General features: G+C 36.6%; 1 protein-coding gene across 1 annotated transcript in view; it reads left to right on the forward strand.

Annotated features, from left to right (window-relative positions):
• KCNH1 (potassium voltage-gated channel subfamily H member 1) overlaps positions 1-22841 on the forward strand; it is a gene marked incomplete at both ends in the record, with an annotated part of 204962 nt that overhangs the window by 116929 nt on the left and 65192 nt on the right. The window contains one exon of the mRNA XM_083379517.1: positions 2698-2894. Coding sequence (XP_083235643.1) covers positions 2698-2894 — 197 coding nt within the window. The remainder of the gene's footprint in view (positions 1-2697; positions 2895-22841) is intronic.

A 22841-nucleotide genomic window follows, 5' to 3' on the forward strand; every position in this document is an offset into this window, starting at 1 on the left:
AGAACCAAGCTACAATTGAATCCATAGCTTGGTTCTTGACTGCAGAGGCCTTCCGGAAAGTTCTCTGACTGCAATATGCAGGCCGGTGGACACTGCAGAAGAATTGGGCTGGTGAGGAGAGGCAGGTGTTGATTCATGGGAGACCTGGTAAGTGGGTATGGGACTCATGGGGTAGCTCCATCCTCCCACTTCTGCCCTAGATTGATTTTAGGTGTGCGCCTTGCCCCCAAACTAGGACTTATTTTTGGGGTAGGGCTTATATTAGGCCCACCCCCAAAAATCAAGCTAGGGCTTATTTTTAGGGTAGGTATTACTTTTGGGGAAACACGGTAGAGAAAATATGAGGCAGTAAGAGTATTGTGTGTGTTGTGGCCTTGACTTATTTCTAAAAAAATAATAAAAATGGGAAATAATAAACAAAACAAATATTAAAAGGGGTTTAGATCTTGTTTGGTTTTGGATCTGGTGAACATATCTATCTACAGGTAGTCCTCGATTTACAACAGTTCATTTAGTGATCATTTGAAGTTATAATAGCACTGAAAAATGTGGTTTATGACTGTTTTTCACATGACCATTGTGGTATCCCCATAGTCACATAATTAAAATTTGGATGATTGGTAACTGACTTATATTTATGATGGTTGCAGTGTTCTGGGGTCATGTAATCACCTTTTGTAAACTTCTGATGAGCAAAGTCAATGGGGAAGCCAGATTCACTTAACAATCTTGTTACTAACTTAACAACTGCAGCAATTCACTTAACAACTGTGGCAAGAAAGATCATAAAATGGGGGAAAATCACTTAATAAATGTCTCACTTGGCAACATAAATTTGGGCTTAATTCTGGTCATTATTTGAGGACTACCTGTATTTTGCTTCCATATATTTACACAACAGACATCTGACAAAATAAATGTTCTTTCAGATTCTGGAGGCAAGATCCTTTTATTTTCTGGATCCAGTGGTGGGATTCAGCCGGTTCGCACCACTTCGGCAGAACTGGTAGCTAATTTTTTGTTGCCCAGGCCCAGAATGGACTTCCAGAAACGGCATCCACACAGAGAACTAGTTGTTTGCATATTTGAATCCCACCACTGTCTCGATCTTTTTACTGATATGCAGTCTAAAAACCAGAGTTTCTTCATCTGAAAAAAAAAGGGGAAAATAGATGTGAATGAAAGAACTTAAAAGATATGGTCACACACATTCTTAGATCCAGTTGGTCTCTTTAAAATCAAACAAAAGTATGGCTGAAGAGAATAAATCTGAGATACGAAACTCAGATGACACTTCTTTATTTTGTTTTTTGTGCTGTGAAGCCCAGGAAAAGAAAAGAAATAAAGAGAGCTTTGAAGCTGTTAGACAGTATTTATAACTTTTGTCATCTATCCGTAGATGTCTTTGTCAAAAATTAATATACTGAAGAGTGAGTTAAATATAAATATCTTTTTTATTAAAAAGTTTTACAGATACATTTTAAACATAAAACCCATCCCTCCCCCACCCCCACCCAATTTCCCCTCCCCCCGACTTCCCAGGGTATTGACCCTAACAATCTTAAACTATAATATGCTAACTAACTCTAATAACACTTTAAATCCTATCACACTTTAACTCTCCTTAAAAATAACTAAATAGTAATAAAGCTTGTAAATCTAATACTTATTCAAATGCTAAGTGAAACTTTTTAGTCCCATATTTATTCAAATATAAATATCTTGATATATATTACTTAACAGCACTTGATACCTAGATGTCTATGGAGAGTCTCAGTCATCCAGGTCATGGTTGCCCCAAAGGTGCTTTTTCATGAGGCAACTGGACTTTCTTGTTTTTCTTTGAAGGTGTTTCACTTCTCATCCAAGAAGCTTCTTCAGCTCTGATTGGATGGTGGGAAATGGAAGGATTTATATTCCTTGCAGACAGCTGATCATTTGCATCCTTTTAGAGAGTTGTTAAGGCCACTTGGAGGTTTATCGGTGTCCTCAAGGTCATCTGAGTGATGCAAATGGTGTGTAGCCTTCTTGGAACTGCTGAAAGGACACATTGACAACTCTCTAAAAGAATGCAAATGACCAGCTGTCTGCAAGGAATATAAATCCTTCCATTCCCCACCATCCAGTCAGAATTGAAGAAGCTTCTTGAATGAAAAGCAAAACACCTTCAAAGAAAAACAGTTAACTCTTGAAAAGCACCTTTGGGGTTGTGATCTCAGCACCACTTCCTCCAGGTGGATTCAACCTGTCCATGGTGTCTTTTCCAGGAGAAGTGTTTGATAGTAACCCATTTCCAGGAAATGAGGGGTGTGGGATCTGGAAGTAATATTTGTCAGAGATGACCCTAGTCCTGGAGATGACATTGGCTACACTGATTATAGACCTTCTGGAAACTACTGCAAACTCCAGTGCACTTTGTTCTTCTGTCTGTCCCACCGAATGTTTCAGATCAATTCACTTGGGTGAATTATGACATTGATAGGGTTGTGCCTGCTTATTGCTACAAAGAAAAAAAGGTTGGAGCTAGTCCTTCATTATATTGTAGTTAAAGGTTTGCTTTGTATTTAATATATTGCATAAAATAAGGCATGTACTTTTAATAATAGTGGAAACTTTCTGGAATTATTTCAGTTACATTTTGATAATTTTCTTAACATGGAAGCAATTAATTGATTGCAGTTCTTTTTTCCCCCCTAGGCAAAGGGGATGTCTTTGGTGATGTCTTCTGGAAAGAAACAACTCTTGCCCAGTCATGTGCTAATGTAAGGGCTTTGACTTACTGTGACCTTCATGTAATTAAAAGGGATGCCTTACAGAAAGTGCTGGAGTTCTACACAGCCTTTTCACATTCTTTCTCCAGGAATCTCATCCTGACCTACAATTTGCGAAAAAGGGTAAGGTATTATGGAATGGATGGAAAGAAGAGCTAAGAGCTTATTGGAATTGTACTTTTAGATAATAAATAGTATGGATGGAAAATTCTTAGCATGCTAACTGTACTACATTACATGATAGTTTCCAAGTGTTCTTGGCAAGAAGAACTTACTTATTTAGATTTGTATGGTTGCTTAACATGAATGATCGGCATACTGTACATTAGTAAAACCAAAGAAAAACCTAAATTATAGCCAATATCAACAGGAACGAAGCAAAAATCAACATTCCAATAGCATAAAATCAGGCTCCGTGAAATACCCAAGATGGGAGTAGGATTTGTAGCTATTTCAGATCAATCAACTTAGCCTGATATACTTTCTGTAATAATGCCACTTAAGTGGAAAGCCAAAAGGTGTAAAATTGTTTTAATTCATTATTATCTCAGTGTATCAGCCATCTGAAATTATACATTGAAATTCTTGCTGAGAACTCTGAACTTCATGAACTGGGGAAAATAATGCTTTAAAGTTAATTGTTTGTTTGATGTGAAAAGGGTGCACCTAGAGCCTCTGACCTTTTCGTGGTTCATTGACTTTTGATTACAGCCTCTGACTTGCTCTTTCAAGATGTAAACAAATCAGAGGTGTGGTATTTTTTTGTTCCAATTGTGTCCAACTGATTTGCATGATGGCAAAACACAGAGAATAGTTTGAAGGTGGGAATTACTGGGAAACATCTAGAATATGTTTCCAACTGCTTCTTGGTAAATTGTTTCATGTGCTTAGATGTACATAGCAAAATACAACAAAATTATTATCGTTCTCTTTAATTAGGAACTCTGCATATCAGGATTTATTTCTGTCTAAGCGTGCACATAAGCTGAGCTAAAAGGGATTCTTTTACTGGTCCGTTCAGCATCAAAAACGTTTTTTTATTTGGATAACTTGTTTTCTTCTTTATGGAGAGCTACGTTAATCTATGGTGGAAAAAATCAGGACTCTAGGTGTTTAAATGTATTAAAATACAGACTTTTTTTTTGAGCATTTCACACCTACATTCCTTCTAATTGTTTGTTTCTATTTTTGACAAGAGAGAGCTAGAATGCTGATGAAATTGGTGTATGAAAAAATACATCCTTTTAGAGTTACTTTGTGTTCATTCTGCAATTCATTGGTCATTGACCAATTCCAAGATGCATTGTTGCCGTTCTTAATTTTTTTTTTTGCTTTTCCATCCTGTATTATATAAGTTTCCTGATTATTTGGAATCGTCAATGAGAAACATCTAGATATGGTATTTAGAAATTAATGGTAAAATTGAAATAGAACAAATGCCAGTGAACAGAAAATTTAATGATCATACAAGATGGAAGTTGTGGAAAATAGTTTATACTTAATCTTCCACAAAGTACTTATTTTTAACTCTCAAACAAAGTATATAAATATTCAGGGCAGTTTTAGCTAGTTTCACAAGAGCAAGCCATTTAATGAATGCACCTAAAATAAAGTGTATGTTTCCTCTATTTAATGTGCTATTCAATATGTGGTCCATGAACCAATGCTTGTCTCCAAAGTTTTTGTTACTAGTCCATGATGAGATGAGTACCAAATTTTAGAGTGTTTACAAAATTTTGTAGTAATTTGAAATTTTACAATATCCAAGCATGTGATTACTAGACTCATCTTATTGGGCAAAGATATAGATTGTTTATTCTGCTAGGTCTGAAACTATTCTTACGAATGGAAATATATATTATATTTTCAAGATATTTGTTTTTATTTTATGAAACATATCTGACAAAATTGTCGCAGCCATTTTTATCCACCATAATGGTAGTAGTATATAAACTGAAAAAAATTGCAAGAATAAAACTTTTGATTAGCAATGTGCAATGAGCATTACATTTTAGCAAGACATTATCTTACAATAACAGCATGGAATTAAATATCCTTTTGTTTACAAGTTTGAATGAAACAAGATCACTACAGAATAATATATATTTTATACTTCTGCCAGAAAAAAGTTACTATTTATTAAAACTAAGTTGGTAGCAATCAAATTTAATAATTTTGCCTTCCTGAAAGAATGAGCACTAAACTGAGCACGGAATAGAGCAGAGCTGAAATTCTAACACATTTCAAATAGAGTTGTTTACTACAACATCAGATAAACATTTTTTCAAGGCTCAAGCACATTTCAGAAGAAGATTGTTGTTGTTAGCTGCGAAGTCGTGTCCGACCCATCACGACCCTATGGACAACGTTCCTCCAGGCCTTCCTGTCCTCTACCATCTTCTGGAGTCCATTTAAGCTCACGCCTACTGCTTCAGTGACTCAGAAGAAGATATATGGAGTAAATCAGCCCACATATTGCTTCTTCCCTTTTCTCTCCTAACCTATACTGGAAAATAGCTTCAGCATTTCTCTGTTGCTACTTTGTTGGGTTCATAGCAACACAGTACTGTCATTAATATTTATTTTCTTATTTTAAATATCTGCACCTGGGGGCACACTTGGTGGCATCCAGATTTTTTGTTTATGATATTACTTGAATCTGTGAATCCACTTTTGGGCAGAGTCTGATTAGTTTCTTATGATAAAATAGTCTAAGTTTGTTTCATATGAGTTTGGAAATAATATTTAAAAAACTATTTTATAGCATAATAGCAGGTAGGCAAAATGGTCACATATCAGGTGATGGATGAATTGGAAGTAATTGAGATGCTTTAGGTCTTGCATGGGAACTTATGGCACTCAGCATAAAGTTGGCAATGTACTGCTCTTTTTCAGTACAATGCATAGATAAGCAAAAGTTAAGTAGACATTTGTCAAGGATGTTTTAAATTTAATTCCTGGGCCAATCAGGAAGATTCACTGCCTAAGTAGACTTTTCCAACTCTTTTGATTCTGTTTGAATTAATTAAATTAAATAAATAAATGACAATAAGATAAAAAGACACCAAAAAGAGGACAAGTGAAAAGAACAAATAACAATTTTGCAGACTAATTGGTTCTGAGCAATAAGGCAAAAAAAGTTAAATAAAATTGACAAATTAATAATAATAATAATAATAATAATAATAATAATAATAATAATAATAATAATTTGGAAGGTATCTTGGAGGTCATCTAGTCCAACCCCCTGCTCAGGCAGGAAACCCTATACCATTTCAGACAAATGGCTGGCCAGTAGCTTTATTTCTTTGTTCAGATTGTTGTATGCTGTATATTCTGTAAATACTGTGAAAATGCAGAGGCAAAATCATTCGGGGTTTGGTGTTATACCCACAAAACATGGAAGAAATAAAGAAGTGTACAAAAATAGAACAAAATTCATACTGTATTTTGCACTTTTACGTTGTCCTAAATTTCTGTAGAGAAGACTTAGCTTTACTGTTTTTTTCCCCTCCTTTGGTTTCGTATCATGATGACATTTTCCACTACTCTGTTATTCCTTCTCTGAGGGATACACACACACACACACACACACACACACACACACACACACACACAAACTCCAGATTGATATTAAAAGGTTGATTCTGGAGCAGTCTGGGGAATGAAGGGTTTTGGAGTTATCAGAAGAACAATAACTAGCAAATGAGACTTTCTTTCCCTTCCTAGTCTTTTGGATTATGAACCTAATCTTAATATCAGGAATAATAATGTCAATGTAATTTTCTGTGAAAAGCTAATAGCTTCTTAATGCCTGAGAAGAAAAACAGAAGTCCATTTTCCATAAATGTGTCCTGTGCACTTCAAGAGCTCAATAAACAGGGAAATATTAAAAGTAAAACTGGCATTTCAAGTTTATAATATAACAGTAATAATAATAATAATAATAATAATAATAATAATAATAATAATAATAATAATAATAATAATAATAATAATAATAAAGTTGGAAGGGACCTTAGAGGTCATCTAGTCCAACCCCCTGCTCAGGCAGGAAACCCTATACCATTTCGGACAAATGGCTGTCAAGTCTCTTCTTTAAAACTTCCAGTGTTGGAGCATTCACAGCTTCTGGAGGCAGGTTGTTCCACTGTTAATTGTTCTAACTGTCAGGAAGTTTCTCCTTAGTAGGTTACTTCTCTCCTTCTCTCTTCCATCCATTGCTTCTTGTCCTGCCTTTGGGCACTTTGGAGAATAGCTTGAGTCCCTCCTCTTTGTGGCAGCCCCTGAGATATTGGAACACTGCTATCATGTCCCCCCTCGTCCTTCTCTTCATTAAACTAGACATACCCAATTCCAGCAGCCGTTCCTTATATGTTTTAGTCTCCAGTCCCCTAATCATCTTTGTTGCTCTTCTCTGTACTCTTTCTAGAGTCTCAACATCTTTTTTACATCGTGATGACCAAAACTGGATGCAGTATTCCAAGTGTGGCCTTACCAAGGCATTGTAAAGTATTAATACTTCACGTGATCTTGATTCTATTCCTTTGTTAATGCAGCCTAGCACTGTGTTGGCTTTTTTGGCAGCTGCAGCACACTGCTGGCCCATATTTAAGTGATTGTCCACTAGGACTCCAAGATCCCTCTCACAGTTACTACTATTGAGCAAGGTACCCCCTATACTATGTTGAGGTTAGCTGTGAAGTCGTGTCCGACCCATCACGACCCCATGGACAATGTTCCTCCAGGCCTTCTGGTCCTCTACCATCTTCTCGAGTCCCTTTAAGCTCATGCCTACTGCTTCTTTCCCAGCATTAGGCTCTTCTCCAGTGAGTCCTTCCTCCTCATTAGGTGGCCAAAGTATTTGAGTTGCAACTTCAGGATCTGGCCTTCTAAAGAGCAGTCAGGGTTGATCTCCTCTAGGACTGACTGACTGACTGCATATCTTAGGTTGTTGATATCCCTATACTATACCTGTACATTTGGTTTTTCTTGCCTAAATGTAGAACCTTACTTTTTTCACCATTGAATTTCATTTTGTTAGATAGCGCCCAGTGTTCAAATCTGTCCAGATCCTCCTGTATCTTAAGCCTGTCTTCTGGAGTGTTGGCTATTCCTGCCAGCTTGGTGTCATCTGCAAATTTGATGAGTTCCCCATTTATCCCTTTGTCCAAATCGTTGATGAAGATGTTGATGAGCACTGGCCCAGAACAGAGCCCTGGGGCACCCCACTACTTACTTCCCTCCATGTAGATGCGGTTCCATTGAGGACCACACGCTGAGTATGGCCGGTCAGCCAGTTACGAATCCATCTGGTGTTGATTCTGTCTAACCCACATTTTTCTGTCTTATCAAGTAGAAGGTTGTGATCTACTTTATCAAATGCCTTACTGAAGTCCAAGTAAATTATATCCACAGCATTCCTCTGATCCACTAATTTTGTCACTTGGTCAAAGAATGCAATAAGATTTGTCTGGCATGATCTGTTTTTGACAAACCCACGTTGGCTTTTAGTAATGACTTTGTTTGCCTCTAGGTGCTCACTGATTCGTTGTTTGATTATCTTTTCCAGAATCTTCCCAGGTATTGAGGTCAAGCTGATAGGTCTGTAGTTTCATTCAATGGATCCATTTTTCCCCTTTTTTGAAGTTGGGAACTACATCAGCTCTTTTCCAATCCTCTGGTAGTTCCCCAGTGCTCCAGGATCTTTGAAAAATATAGTTCAGTGGTTCTGAGATCACATCTGCCAGTTCTTTGAGAACCTTGGGGTGTAATCCATCTGGTCCTGGTGATTTGAACTCGTCTAGACTGGACAGGTGCTCACTTATCATTTTCTTGCCTATCTTAACTTGCGTTTCTATTCTGTTTTTTATGGCACTATTTTTGATAGGTTGGTCTGTTTTTTCCCTTTGTGTAAAGACAGATGCAAAAAATGAGTTAAATAGTTCTGCTTTCTCCCTGTTGCTTGTCACCTTCTTGCCACTTTCACCCAGTGATGAAAGGAAGAATAAATTATTTATTTTAATGTTTCTTTAAAGCTTAAAAAGTGTCTCAGGGGACTGAGTTGAGAAGATATTTTTAAGCAGGACAATTTTCCTATTTTCATGTATTGCTGATAAAACATTTATTACAGGGAGAAGAGTCTGTAATAACAATTTTTATCTGATCATTGAGATAATTATATTAATTGGATTGCAGTGAATGATGCTGGTGTATAAATGAGAATAGTTAAATCTGATTGGTTTTGAGTATTTATTTATGTGAAAAAGTTGTTTGCAAATTGGAATCAGTTATCCAGATCCACCCTGAGATGTTTTGGGAAAAGTAAATAGCAGAATATGGAAATGTTTTGTTAAGAACATGGATGAAGCATACCAGATGGGAACTTTTTGGGGAAAAATGGTTTTGTTTTGAAAAAACGTGCTCAATTAATTATCCTGTAGGAAACAGTAATGCACTCTTATAAACATTTAGGTTCTCGTGGTTTGAAGTCTGAAATGTTTTGCTTTGAGGACAAAAGAACAAGAATATTGACTCGAGGTATCATTTAAGAAGAAGCAGTCATACCTGGAGTCAAGAGTTTAAAGAAAAGGCTTACCGGTACATAGCAGAAAATGGAAGAAGGAAACAGTCTTCCTTATTTCATATTTGGGATAATGTGCTAGACAGTTCCTGTGAATGAAAAAAGTAGTACTGGAAGTTATTCTGAATGACTCCCCACATATGGAATTTCTCTGAAGTATCAAGCACTATAACACATTTTATAATTAGAGAACCTAGTATGTACATACTATAAACTAAAAAAATAATAATTAAAATGTCTTCTTTTTTTCTATTGTATTTTCTTTCATTGATTCCAAAGTACTTGAAGAATTGTAAGGAAAGTATGTGCCATCGCATAAAATCAAGATGATTTCCTACTCCTTTGATTTGGACTAACTTTGATTTAGCAGCTACATGAATTAAACCACCTTCAAACTGATTAATTGGCACAGTAATGTTCTTGTTGTATTTTTTAAAAAATAAGGTGTATTTAACTTATATACAGATTAAAACAAAATCAGTTCCAACTCTACTCCCTGTGATATCTCACCCTGAATATCTTGCAAACTGAGAATGGCATATTTATTCCTTCTTTCTGTTTCCTGCCTTTTAAACCAATTGCCAATCCATAAAGCACCTGTTCCCTTATCTCATTGCAATTGTTTGCACAGGAGGACTTTGCCAAATGCAGTTTAAACATCATAGTGTACAATATTTATTGGGTTTCCTCTCCATATTGACCCCCCAAATGGCGAAATCTTGGTACCTTTTCTGCAAGGCTGGTTTTTAAATGTGTTGGCTTCTTTCCCTTTTAGTAATTCCTTCAGTCATTTTCACAGGACCAGATGTTAAGCTTACTTGGTATATACAGTACTTTCTTTCATCACCCCTTGATTCATTTTGAAAAACTGGCTTTTCAGTTATTGAGAGCAAATCAGCCTTAAGTAGAAATTGTATATAACAATGAAAATATCAACAAATTCATACTTTAAGTTCTTGAAGAGGTCTTGATGGCTATCACTTGGACTGAGAAATTTATTTATTTTTAGTCTATCTTTTTGGTTTACAACAGTGTTTTTCAAATGTGGCAACTTTAAGATGTGTGTATTTCAACTGTTATAATTCTCCAACTCACATTTTAAAGTTGCGATGTTTGAAAAAGACTGTTTATAAGACCACTGCTTATAATTTCTATTTGTGTCAATCATAAAATGTGTCACCCTAGTCAGTTGTGGATTATCCAACAAACTTATGTTTAAATAGGTAATGGTTTAGGTAGGATGATGCATAAATCCAGATCAAGTGGAGGGCTAATGTACTCCTTTGCAAATCAGCTATAAAATTGTTGCCTTCATTTTTTTTTCTTCCTTTCAGTCATGCCTCATTCTTGGAGACTTCCTGGACAAGTCCTGGCAGTTTTCTTTACAAGATTTTTCAGAAGTGGTTTGCCATAGCTTTAATTAACTGAACTTAATTCCCATTGATTTCAATGGGAGTTTTCAAACTGAAGAACAATTAACAGTGTTTGTAGAAACAAGTGATCATGGAAGACAGCCAGTCTGGTCTAGTGGTTAAGGCAGGGATCTTCAAACCTGGCCCTTTTATGACTTGTGGACTTCAACTCCCAGAATTCCTCAGCCAGCATGCCTGGCTGAGGAATTCTGGGAGTTGAAGTCCACAAGTTATAAAAGGGCCAAGTTTGAAGACCTCTGGGTTAAGGCAACAGACTAGAAAGTAGGAGACTGTGAGTTCTAATCCACGTTAGGAATGAAAGCCAGCTGAGTGACTGGGCCAGTTACTCTTTCTCAGCACAACTCATATAATAGGGCTGTTGTGAGGAAAAAAGGAGGAAGTAGTATGTTTGCCACCTGGAGCTATTTGTAAAAATAATTAAGTTAAGAAATTAAATAAATGAGAGATTATACCTTTAGCAAGGTATAAAATTATAACCACTAATAAAGTGTCTCTTGGGGTGGAGGAGAATTTCCTAAATATATGTAAACATGCTTTCACTGTACCTCTTATCCTTTAGCCCTAAGAGTATTTATTTACTGTATTTGTTTATCACATTTCCATGCTGCCTATGTCAGCTAAATGACTTTGAGAGGTTTACAGTAAAAATGTAAAAAAGGGGTGCAAAAGTGTAGATTAAACATAAAGATAAAACAGAGTTTAAAAACTTAAACTATTACAGATCAAGAAAGGTGGAGAGAGTGTCCTCATATCACTAATCATGCCCAGGGTCACACATCATTCTTCAGCCTCAATAACACTTGGCAGAGCATAGTCTAAACAGTATTTTGGAAAACTAGAATAATAGGGGCACATTTCACCTCTGGGGTTAACATGTCCCAAAAGGCAGGCGCAACAGCAGAGAAGGTTGCCTTCCTGGATCTTGCCAGTTGAAATTCTTTAACCAACAGGATATGAAATATACTCTCCCTGCCTGAATGGGTGAGGCAAAACAATGAAATTGGGATGAGACAGTTCCCCAGCTAACCTAGTCCCATGCCATGAAGGGCATTAAAGGTGATAACCAAAACCTTTGAATTGAGCTGGAAGCAAACTGATATCCAATGCAGCTATGTAGCAAACATATTACATGTACAACTTGAGAGGAGCCCAAAATTGCTTGTGCCATTGCATTCTGCCCTAGCTGTAGCTTCTGGATACCCTTCAAGAATAGCCCCATGTAGACCACATTGCAGTAGAACGTACAGGAGATGATCATGGTGTGAAGGACTGAAAGAAGGCTTCTCAACTGAGGAAATGGAATAAGTGGAGCACAACAGTTGATCAAAACCCTCCTAGCCACACCTGCCACTTGCTCCTTGAGCAGGAATCATAAGTTCAGTAGGACCACTAGAGTACACATCAGATTAGTCTGGGGCAGTCCAATCCCATCCAGGGCCAAAGAGAATAAGGATACAGTGGAGCCACTTATCTATACCATTCTGTCTTACCAAGGTTCAGTTGAAGTTTGTTGTTCCCTATTCAGACAGACTCAACATCACAAAAGTGCATCCACAGCACCACTTACTTCACAAAGGATGGAGAGATACATTTTTATTTCATCAGCATACTGAGATACCTTATCCCATGGTGCAGACCTTATCCCTTACCTAATCATGTATCTCATCACTAATTTTTAGCTTTAAAAACCCACTAGCTATTACAAATGCCCACCTCTTTTATAAAAGAACCTGTTTCTATGCTACTGGAACACTTTATTGACAAATCAGCTGGCTATGAGATGTACAACTTCCACTGTCCATAGTAAGAGTCCCCTGGAAAGGTGTAAGCCTCCCACAGTTTTGTGATCAAAATAAAATCTACTTCACTTTTACAATTGTGTGTCCTCTCTCAAACTAATCTAAACAGCCTTTGTAGGGCAGCAATAGCATTCTGCATGTTTAAAAATGATTTTGAAGAACTGCTTCAGGGCTCACAAAACTGCAAGCGTATAGCATCTCTGCTATTCACTAAGCAGCCCAACTTTTTCAGATTTCTCATGAACTTGAGAAAAATTGCTACTCCTATAAGGTTTGCATTAACTTTAGTGAATCAACTCTTTAAAACAACAACAACTTGGGTAGGGGTCTTGTGAAGGTTGCTTTAATGAGTAGCATTACATAACTTTCAGTTTAGCGTTCAGAGTTGTGTTGGTGTCAACTTGTTTATATTTTTCACGAAAGCCTATCTAACTGTCACCGAATGTGTATGGCACAGCAGTTAACTATCTAGAAGATTCCTTAATGGGAATGTTTATTTACAAGTACTTCACTGAATTTCTATTATGTGTGGCTTATGTGGAGAAACAGCCATAGTGGTAACTCAAATGTTGGCCAAAGTAAAGATTTCTTTAACATATTTATCATGCAAAATCCCCTAAATTTAAGTTAATTAAGTCAGTATTTATGAACCTTGTTAAGATTAAGCAGAAAATGCATCGTATGGAATGTTTATTGCAATGCTTGCAATGTTAGTGAAATTGTTTTAATGTTTTATTTTAATTTGTTTTATATTTTAAAGTTTTAATGTGAAATTGTTTGAATGAGTAAATATTAGTTATCATTCCCAACAGTAACTCTGGCTGGGGGTTGCTTGGAAACCCACCCTTTACAGACCCCTGCCTGCCCACCCACCCACTAATCACACACTGTTGAAAAAAACAGTTTTAGAACTAAAATGGCAACTACATTAATTGCTGTTATAAAAAAAGCTATGAAAAAAATTTATTGAGCCAATTAAAGATAATGCCCAAGGCTCAAAAGATGGTTGATCAGATAATTGGTCATATAATACCCAACTATCAGTGTGAATGTCAGCAAAAACTTACAAAGCAGCAGACTTCATGCTTAGAGCAGTCAGCTGAAACTTCAGTGGGAGTAAGGAACTGAAATAAAAGAACTTTTGTATCTACAAAAGCAGCTGATTTTCATCCTGAGATGCTGAGTGCTAAATATGGAACTTGCTTAACTTTCTGAGACTTAGCAAAACATCTGGTGAAATGACAGCCTATTTACAATTCAGACTGAGTTTTGCAAGCCGGATGTAATTATATACCAGAAACCAGGTAATAGCTAATTATTGTCTCACTGCTGGTACAACCGGTGACAATAAAGGAATGATTTAATACTTTTGATGAGTTGTCCTTCTGCAATGGTGCAAATATTTATTTCACTGTGTATATACCAGAGAACGTAAATATATTTATTCTGATTATAATTACTTCTCTTACTGCCAGTGCACCTGGTTCTTTACAGAGCACACAAGGAAGTTAAGGAGAAAAGAAAAAGGAAGCAAACACTGAAGGATATATCATTGTTTGAGATATATCTTTGTTCTGATTGCAGGCTTAGTGGAAACTCATGATAGGATTTCAGCTACCACTGTGCAGAAACACTTTCCTTGATTCTGTGTGAAAAAGAAATGCTAACAGAGGAGAAACAAATGTCAGTGAAATTCTCAGCGGTGATGAGTACTGGATTATCTTGTGCAATGTTAGTTAAGAGACAGGAAATAGTTGCCAGTGAATGTCCCATCATTCTCTGTACAGTCTTTTCTCCAGTGCTTTGAAACCTTTCTGCCTTCCCCAACTTCAATTAAAATGGAAAGAAAGCTATTGGAGAAAATGTCTTCTCATTGGACTTTTTCAAATGTAGTAGTAGAGGTGGCCAGGGAGGTTTCAGATTGGTGGTAAAATAATAATATGTGACCAACCATAATATATTTTTTTAAAAGTAACAGTAACGAGTAAGTAGGAAGGCACCATGAAGAATCACTTGAAAGCAATTCTCAAATTCTGTGTGAATAAAATAGAAAGGGAAGACTCTTTCACAAAGGAAAACAGCATCAAGGTAACTACAGTATACAGCTGTTGCAAAGAACATAGCAGTTGAAAAACGTGGAACTCAGAACAGCTATGTTGCCAAGGAGATGTGTGTGCCCAATGGATAAATTCTGGAATCTTTTTTAGCTATGCCTTCTGAGATAAATCCTTTACTTTGTTGTGCACTCTGTAAAGAACCAGGTGCACTGGCAGTAAGAGCAGTAATTATAATCGGAATAAATATAGTTATGTTCTCTAGTACTGTATATATATCCACCAAAAGAAATATTTGTACCGTTGCAGAAGGACAACTCATGAAAAGCACTTAATCATTCCTTTATTGTCACCGGTTGCACCAGCAGTGAGGCAATAATTAGCTATTACCTGGTTTCTTCTATATAATTATTTCCGTTGAAAGAGTTCTTATAAATATACAGAGGTTTCTGTGAGAAAATCTACACAACTGTTAGTCTCCTTCCTTTCTTTGCTCTTTCTGGTTTCGAACTTTAATAACCTCCTTGACAGGTATCAATGGAACGCCCCTAATTGGCTCATTGGCAAAGGCTTTGTCTCTTCTGTTTTAGCAAATATTTGCTTCGGTGTAATGTGCACACTTCTTGTACTCAATTGCTCACAATTTACTTTCTCTCAGTCATGGCTGGATGCATTTGCTTTCTCTTAAGCAGATGCAAGTCATAGCACACACGATTCTATTAAAAGATTGTTCATGGCCTATCAGAGACAGAGAGTTTGCTTACTTACTAGGATTGCATTAACTCCTTTAAGAACTGTTTGTGCCTTAACATTTTACTCCATCATTTAAAATGTAAGCCTTTTAGGCTGTATGAGAGACTAAACTGGCTTGGAATATTTGAAAAAGTTGCTATTGGTTGAATGGTGGAGAAAGCTCTAGTTCATTTTGTTGTTTTTTAAGTGAAGGGCAGGAATTTGTCTATAAAATACCTGATGTAATCAACTTGAGTATGCATAAAACACTATTACATGGAATGAGTATCTGATTAAGTTAACTGATTAAAAAAATCTGGGAGGCAAATTTCTATATGTGAATGTAGCCGGAGAATAAGAAGAACCTACATCTGTTACATTTACAGTAAAAAGTTATATTGGTTAGTAAAAAGGTAAAGGTAAAGGTTCCCCCACACATGCATGCTAGTCGTTTCCGACTCTAGGTGGCCGGTGCTCATCTCCGTTTCAAAGCCGAAGAGCCAGCGCTTGTCCGAGGACGTCTCCATGGTCATGTGGCCGGCATGACTAGATGCCAAAGGCACATGGAACGCTGTTACCTTCCCACCGTAGTGGTCCCTATTTTTCTGCTTGCATTTTTACGTGCTTTCAAACTGCTAGGTTGGCAGAAGCTGGGACGAGTAACAGGCACTCACTCTGTTACGCGGCACTTGGGATTTGACCAGCCACTCGGGATTTGACCCGCCAAACTGCCGACCTTCTGATCGACAAGCTCAGCATCCTAACCCACTGAACCACCGCGTCCCCTAATATTGGTTAGATCTTCATGCTAAATATACACTAGATGACAATCTGAGACTTGATCATATCTGAAAAATCTTTTTTCACTATTCATTGAATATCAGGAATTGAAACAAATTCCTAGTGGGTGGTATACTTTCAGGCTTTTGTTTTTTAGGGAATTTCAGAGACTCTTGAGGACAGAGAAATGGGGAACACATAAGAGAAAGCAAACATTAGAGTCTTCAAAGGTGGAGAGAACCTGGCGAAGCTTATTCTCCTCAAACCTTTGAGAATTTATGGACAGGATTTGAAGACAAAAACAGACTCTTTGGAACCTAAGCTATCCAAATTAAGAACTCGGTCATGTTTGAAATAAAATGCCTGACCAAGGAGGTAAATATTTCTGACAGGAGCATGTAGGAGCTTGCTTTCTGACTAATCGTCTCAATGAGGCTTCCAATGACCATATAAGCAAGTTCTTAGTCTCTGGTTTCCTTTCTTTCATCCTGGTTAGTCTCTGGTTTCCTTTCTTTCATCCTGGTTAAGACTTTCCAGCTTGGGCAATCAGCTCTATTCTCTGTCTAGACTACAGGTCACATGATGTGTCACGACCTATCACAATTTTTTTTGCATTGCCAGAGCTGGGGTGGGTGCAGCTTCCATATGATGCAATCAGCCCTTGGGCCGACAGTTTGACACCCCTGGTCTAGACCATAGGTTTTATCAAAGCTAGACAACATAGAAAGATGGGGAACTTTAATTGTACAGAATTGATATGATCAATTTATCGTTGTCTCTAAGTTTCTCTTTATCAACCTCCAACATTTACCATCCACCCTAACTTTCTTCCCCAACTCCTGAATCTGCTCCATTATTGTATCTTTTAAGCTGAAGTGTGCCAATACTTATTCTCTGCTGTTGCAGCTTACTCTCTGCTATTGTGGCTTACTCAGGGGAGGTTAGGGTTTTCCCTTTACCATACCACTTACCTCACTTAACTTTAACATTCACCAAAAGTTTTCAGTTTTGTTGTTGTTCCTATAAACTGCAGCTCCCTGAAATTTGAGAGTGATGCAATGTTTGCTTCCAAGGCATTCAGTGAAATGTGGCTTCCAAGAAGTAACATGAGATTAACTTCTATAAATTGAATAAGATCAACATGAAAATCATGCTGCAAACACGTGTGATTTGTGTAACCAATCCAATATTCTCTTTCTTTTCAAGTCTCACTCCATTTCATAGATAACATGAAATGCCTTTTTCATGTATCACAGTCCCAGTCCAGTTATTGCTTCTGAAGTATAAATCATGGCTTTCCTTGTGCTCCAGGATACTTTAGGCATTGCCTAGTGTGAGTTTAAGTCACTACAGCAGTACTTTGTATGACTCCAGCCCTTGTATAAAGTATAAAGCTTTTCATTTTATGATAATCTGTTAGAATCTATGTCATAGATTATTTGAGATATCATGTGGTCAATAGAGGAGGCATTTAAGCATTCTTTGACTACCACATTCAACACAGTAATTTTCTTCTGACAACCATGTCATAATTTGCAAAAGATTTTATTACCTCAATTCCTATTTTAACGATAATATTGCTGTACTGTAATTAGAGATTGAAATGCTAGTGAATTAGAGGGAGGGAGGGGGCGACACGGCGGACACCACCCTACGATATATACCCGGACACGAGACTGCCCTTTTTCCATTCTCCTTCACTCAACTTCTTGCAAAACTGAGAAGCGAGATGCGCGCAGAAGGGCGGACGGCGGCTTTCCTTCGTTCAGCCTGCCGTCTCGGGTCGAGTTCGCAAGACCAGCCGAGACACGAACTAGTAGAGCCTTAACTTTTTAACCCAATACATTTGAGAAATACGAGGCTACATTTCTGGGTTTTAACACAATCCATCTACTGTCCCATCATGTTTTCATATGTCATGTTTCTTTTCAAAGTTGGCAGATAACTTGTTGCAGATTAAATGTTTGTATAGTATTATGTTATTTTGTCATTCCTTTATTTCTTTTTTTTAAAAAAAATATTAAGTTGAAGCAAAAGATTCTGATCTTATAGAAGGTAGCTACTATTTACAGGCCATTATGCCTATACAATAATGATCAGGCAATTAGCAAGAGTACCAAATATATCAAGATCTAATCATCTCACTAGCATATGGATAGCTTAAAAATTCTACAGCTTTTTAACATTTAACTATTTCTAATTAAAACAAAGTATTTCACGTAAGGTCTTTTGGAATATCTGAAAGATATTGTAAAAATGGTTTTGCTAAAGAAGAAATGATAGCAGTGCCAGTGAATTAATTTGGTGTACTCCTAAATACATGTATAAGAGTACCATATTTACATTTGGTTATAATAGTAAAATCTAATTCAAAGTAAGTTTAAAGAAAGAAAAGAGAATAGAGAGTAAAAAGTGCAAGGAAAAAGAGAAAACAAAAAAGTCAGAATAAAAAGAAAAGTAGCATACAACAAACTGATTTACAACCTTCGCCACAAGTTTACACAAATTTAGTAACTGATTACCACCACTAAAGTTATGCCACACTCCATCTTTTATCTGTAAATACATCCATAAAACATGAAAACATGTTCAGTCCTAGTGTCTGCAGAAAGTCCATAAAAAGTAACAACATATCTTGTTTTAACCTTGATTAAGTAAACCAGCTTTATATTCTTCTCTTTTATTTCTATTAGTCTTAATTTTTAGTTCATTCAAACAGTGTAGTAAGATTTGATTTCCTTTCATTTCTTCTTTGTCTCATTGCAGAGAGTTCTTCAAAGTTTTAACCTCTTTTGCAAATCCAATAAGAAAAAAAATGTCTAGATCATGCTCTTGGTTTGTCGTTTGCATTTCCCATTTCAATTTCAAAGCCCCGGCCAGGTTGTTGTATTTTTTTTTGTAGATCCAGTGAAACATCCTCTTCTACATCTTGCTCTTGGCCTGTCAGTTGTAACTCTGTACTATCTCTATTTTGTCACATAAAATTTATTCTACCTCTATCATTTCTTCAGTAACAGTGGTATTTCTTTTTGACATAGTCTATCCATAGAAGCAGACATTATTACTAACATTGTGATAGTGTGACTACTTTTTTCTGAGTCTATTCTTCAAAAGTCTCCTTCAGTCTTTTTACTGTTACATTTTTGCATCACTTTACTAGCCTGTATATCTTTCTTCTACCTAATATCTTTAGACCCAACTAGTGTCCAATTTTTGAAATCACGAAACTGCTTATCTATCTTTTGTGTTGCAAAAACGAAAACAGGATCTATTTTCCGTGAAAGGCTATTTGTACTTTATAATCAATTCCAAAATTTAATTGTAAAGTTTCAATATGCCAATTTTACCTGGACCCTTAATCTATTAATAATTTTCTAAGATGAAAATCTTATTTAGTTTTTTGCTGTTTATTTCAGATTCTTTAAATCCTCGAGCTTATAATTAAAATTTTCTTTTGTACAGATAGACTCAATTTTCCAATGTGTAGTTCGGAAGGTCTCTGATAGCTTAAAAGTACTTAATGAACAATCCCTGAAAGTGATTAGAAAGGAAGTTTGCAAACTTAATGTTCTTTAAAAAAAATCTCTGCTACAGTTGCAAACACAACGACTAAGCCTGTCATTTCCCAATGCTCAAACCCATAGAAAACTACTCCATGCAGTCTCCTTGTGAAGAATAGCTGTCTGGAGCACATGTGGTTGATCTGCCATCCTGCCTTTATCCAGAGAGGTTCCCAGGAGCTGGTCTACTCTCTGGTTCCTTGGTCTTTGCCATAGTGGTGTCTACTTTTGAAGAGGCATCTATAGTTCGCTAAATTTCTCCCAGAAGCCCCAGGGCATGCATAGGATTTCCAATTAATATAAGAATCTGAAACCTATTAGCATTTCATGGGTATAGCCTTATTTTTCAGGAAAAAAAATTGAATAACAAGCATATAAATCTGCAGAAAGCCTCTGCGGTGAAAAAAGCAGTGAGTTATATAAATAATATTATATAAATAAAAATAAATAAATCAAGCATTTGAAAACATTAACAAAGCAACTTGCAGAGATGGAAAAGGAAATCTTAATTGTTCCTGTGCTCTCCAGAATTATCTTTGGGAAGGGCTCTTGAAAAGTATATGAAATGGATTGCTTAGACAGTCTAATTAGAAAATTATGAAACTCCAACCAAGCAAAAATAGTTTTTATTCTGACCTTGAAGAGGAATATATAACTAACATTCCATACTTCTGAAAGAATGGAGAGATATGTTCTCCTTACCAGGTTGGAAAGGCCCTACATTTATAAATGCTGACAAAGACATATTTACATTAATATTACCAATTCTTAATATAGAACATAAAATATAAGCATGAAAGCTGGCTGGGTGATTTTGGGCCAGTCACCCTCTTTCAGCCCAACCCACCTCACAGGGTAGATGTGGGAAAACAGGAGGAGGAAAGAATATTAAGAATGTTCTCCACCTTGAGTTATTTATAAAAACAATAAAATCATGAAATAAATAAATAGGCAAACACTTGAAGCTGAATAACTTCAATGGTGTTTTAGAAGCACATATTACATTTATCACAAATGTCATTTTTAGTCTAAAAATATTAATAATGGCATATATTCACAAAATAAACTTCACTCCTTTGATAGCTACAGAGGGCAAGTTGCCTTCTTTATTCAATCCTTTCCTATCAATCTTACATCAGCTTCACTGATTTGTATTGTTCTTTAGCCTGATTCATTTTTTTAAAATGTATTTTTATTAGAATTTTAAAATACAATTAAAGTATATAGAATCAAAAGAAGGCTAAGAAAAAGAAAAGAAACAAAGGAAACATAAAATTATGATTTCTATCCTTCTCTCTATTGACTACCTATCTTCTTAGTTGTTTTAGTTCTCCCCATTTTTCTGGTAGATCTTTAGGTAAAGGTAAAGGTTCCCCCGTACTTGCGTGCTAGTCGTTTCCGACTCTAGGGGCCGGTGCTCATCTCCGTTTCAAAGCCGAAGAGCCAGCGCTTGTCCGAGGATGTCTCCGTGGTCATGTGGCCGGCATGACTAGATGCCAAAGGCGCACAGAATGCTGTTACCTTCCCACCGTAGTGGTCCCTATTTTTCTACTTGCATTTTTTTTACGTGCTTTCGAACTGCTAGGTTGGCAGAAGCTGGGACGAGTAACAGGCGCTCACTTTGTTACGTGGCACTTGGGATTTGACCCTCCAAATTGCCAACTATCTGATCCTTAGCCTGTGCCAGATGGCTAATTTCCCCTTTAAAATTTAAAATTCTCAGGATTTAGATCAGTGATTGATTATCTCCTCCATGTGAGCTTGTTTCCAAATGGCAGCAGTTGGAGGAAACTTTAGTATTGAAAAATAGAGTAGATTTTATTTATTGGCAAACCAAGCTGATACTTCTTGAGGCTTGAGAAATTATACTTTTGGCACATTTAGACTTCAGATAAATATAATTTTCCCTTTATGTAGTTTTTTTCCCTCTGGATCAGATATGCAACTATTCACAAACCAGTGGAATCCAAAATCATTGGGACAACTAAAGACCAGCATTCCCATCTAGGTATCTTCTAGATATGTTAGAACATCCATACTTTCCAGTCAGTCTGGATGATGGTGATAATAGACCATACTGTCAGGAAATTATGAAAATTGTGGTATCAAGTGACCTTGAGGGCACTAGGAAAGGGAAAGCTAGTTTCCTATCCATATACTGTGTATGACACATAATTATTTGGCCTAATGTAAAACTTTTGCACATATATGTTAGTGCATTTATATACTTACTGTGGTAGGGCAGTACACAACTATGTGCTCATTGTGGATTTATCACTGATCTTCACTTGTGACCCAAAAATATTTGCCATGTGATCTTGTATGGCAATATTATTTATTCTGAGGAAGAAGAGATCATCTGCTTTTTGCATTATGGCATGTAAGAACACTGAAAGTGACATTTCCTCCTCTCCCAACCATTTGCACAAGATGTACTGTTCACTGCAATGGTAATTTTGGGAAAAAGTAATTGTTAAGAGGGAAAATTGCAAGGTCTCTATCTAGATCAGGGGTCTCCAACCTTGGCAACTTTAAGACTTGTGGACTTCAACTCCCAGAATTCCTCAGCCAGCTTTGGCTGGCTAAAGAATTGTGGGAGTTGACGTCCACAAGTCTTAAAGTTGCCAAGGTTGGAGACCCCTGATCTAGATTACTCCTAGATGATTATGTGGCAGACCTGCCACATAATCTAGAACTGAATGTTTGAACTGCTTCCCATTTGTTTTAGAATGTTAGTTTGATCCTAGTGGGATTGATATATGTCTTTGAGCTGCAACAAAATGAAGTACAAAATGAGAACTTTTTGTGGTGACATTTATGCATGAACCTTAACATTAACCCTACAGTTTCTCATCTAAATATTAGCTGAGCGGAAATTTGAGTAAAAGTTTCCCTGGTCTAATCCTCAAGTTGCTGCCCTGTAAAAATGCATTCCAAAAGAAATATACGACATTTCTCAGCCAGCATACTGCTTAGATTTAATTTGAGAAACTAAATGACCACTGCTATCCTTGTCAGTCTATTACATTTGTAGAAGAGAAGAACATTAGATTTCTATATATATATCTTAAAATAGAGTGGCTAATTTCTTCTGGGTCACAAATCTGAGGTTTAAAAAATAAGTCAAGT

Source organism: Vipera ursinii (genome assembly GCF_947247035.1).
Source record: "Vipera ursinii genome assembly, chromosome: 1".
In the NCBI taxonomy this organism is placed as follows: domain Eukaryota; kingdom Metazoa; phylum Chordata; class Lepidosauria; order Squamata; family Viperidae; genus Vipera; species Vipera ursinii.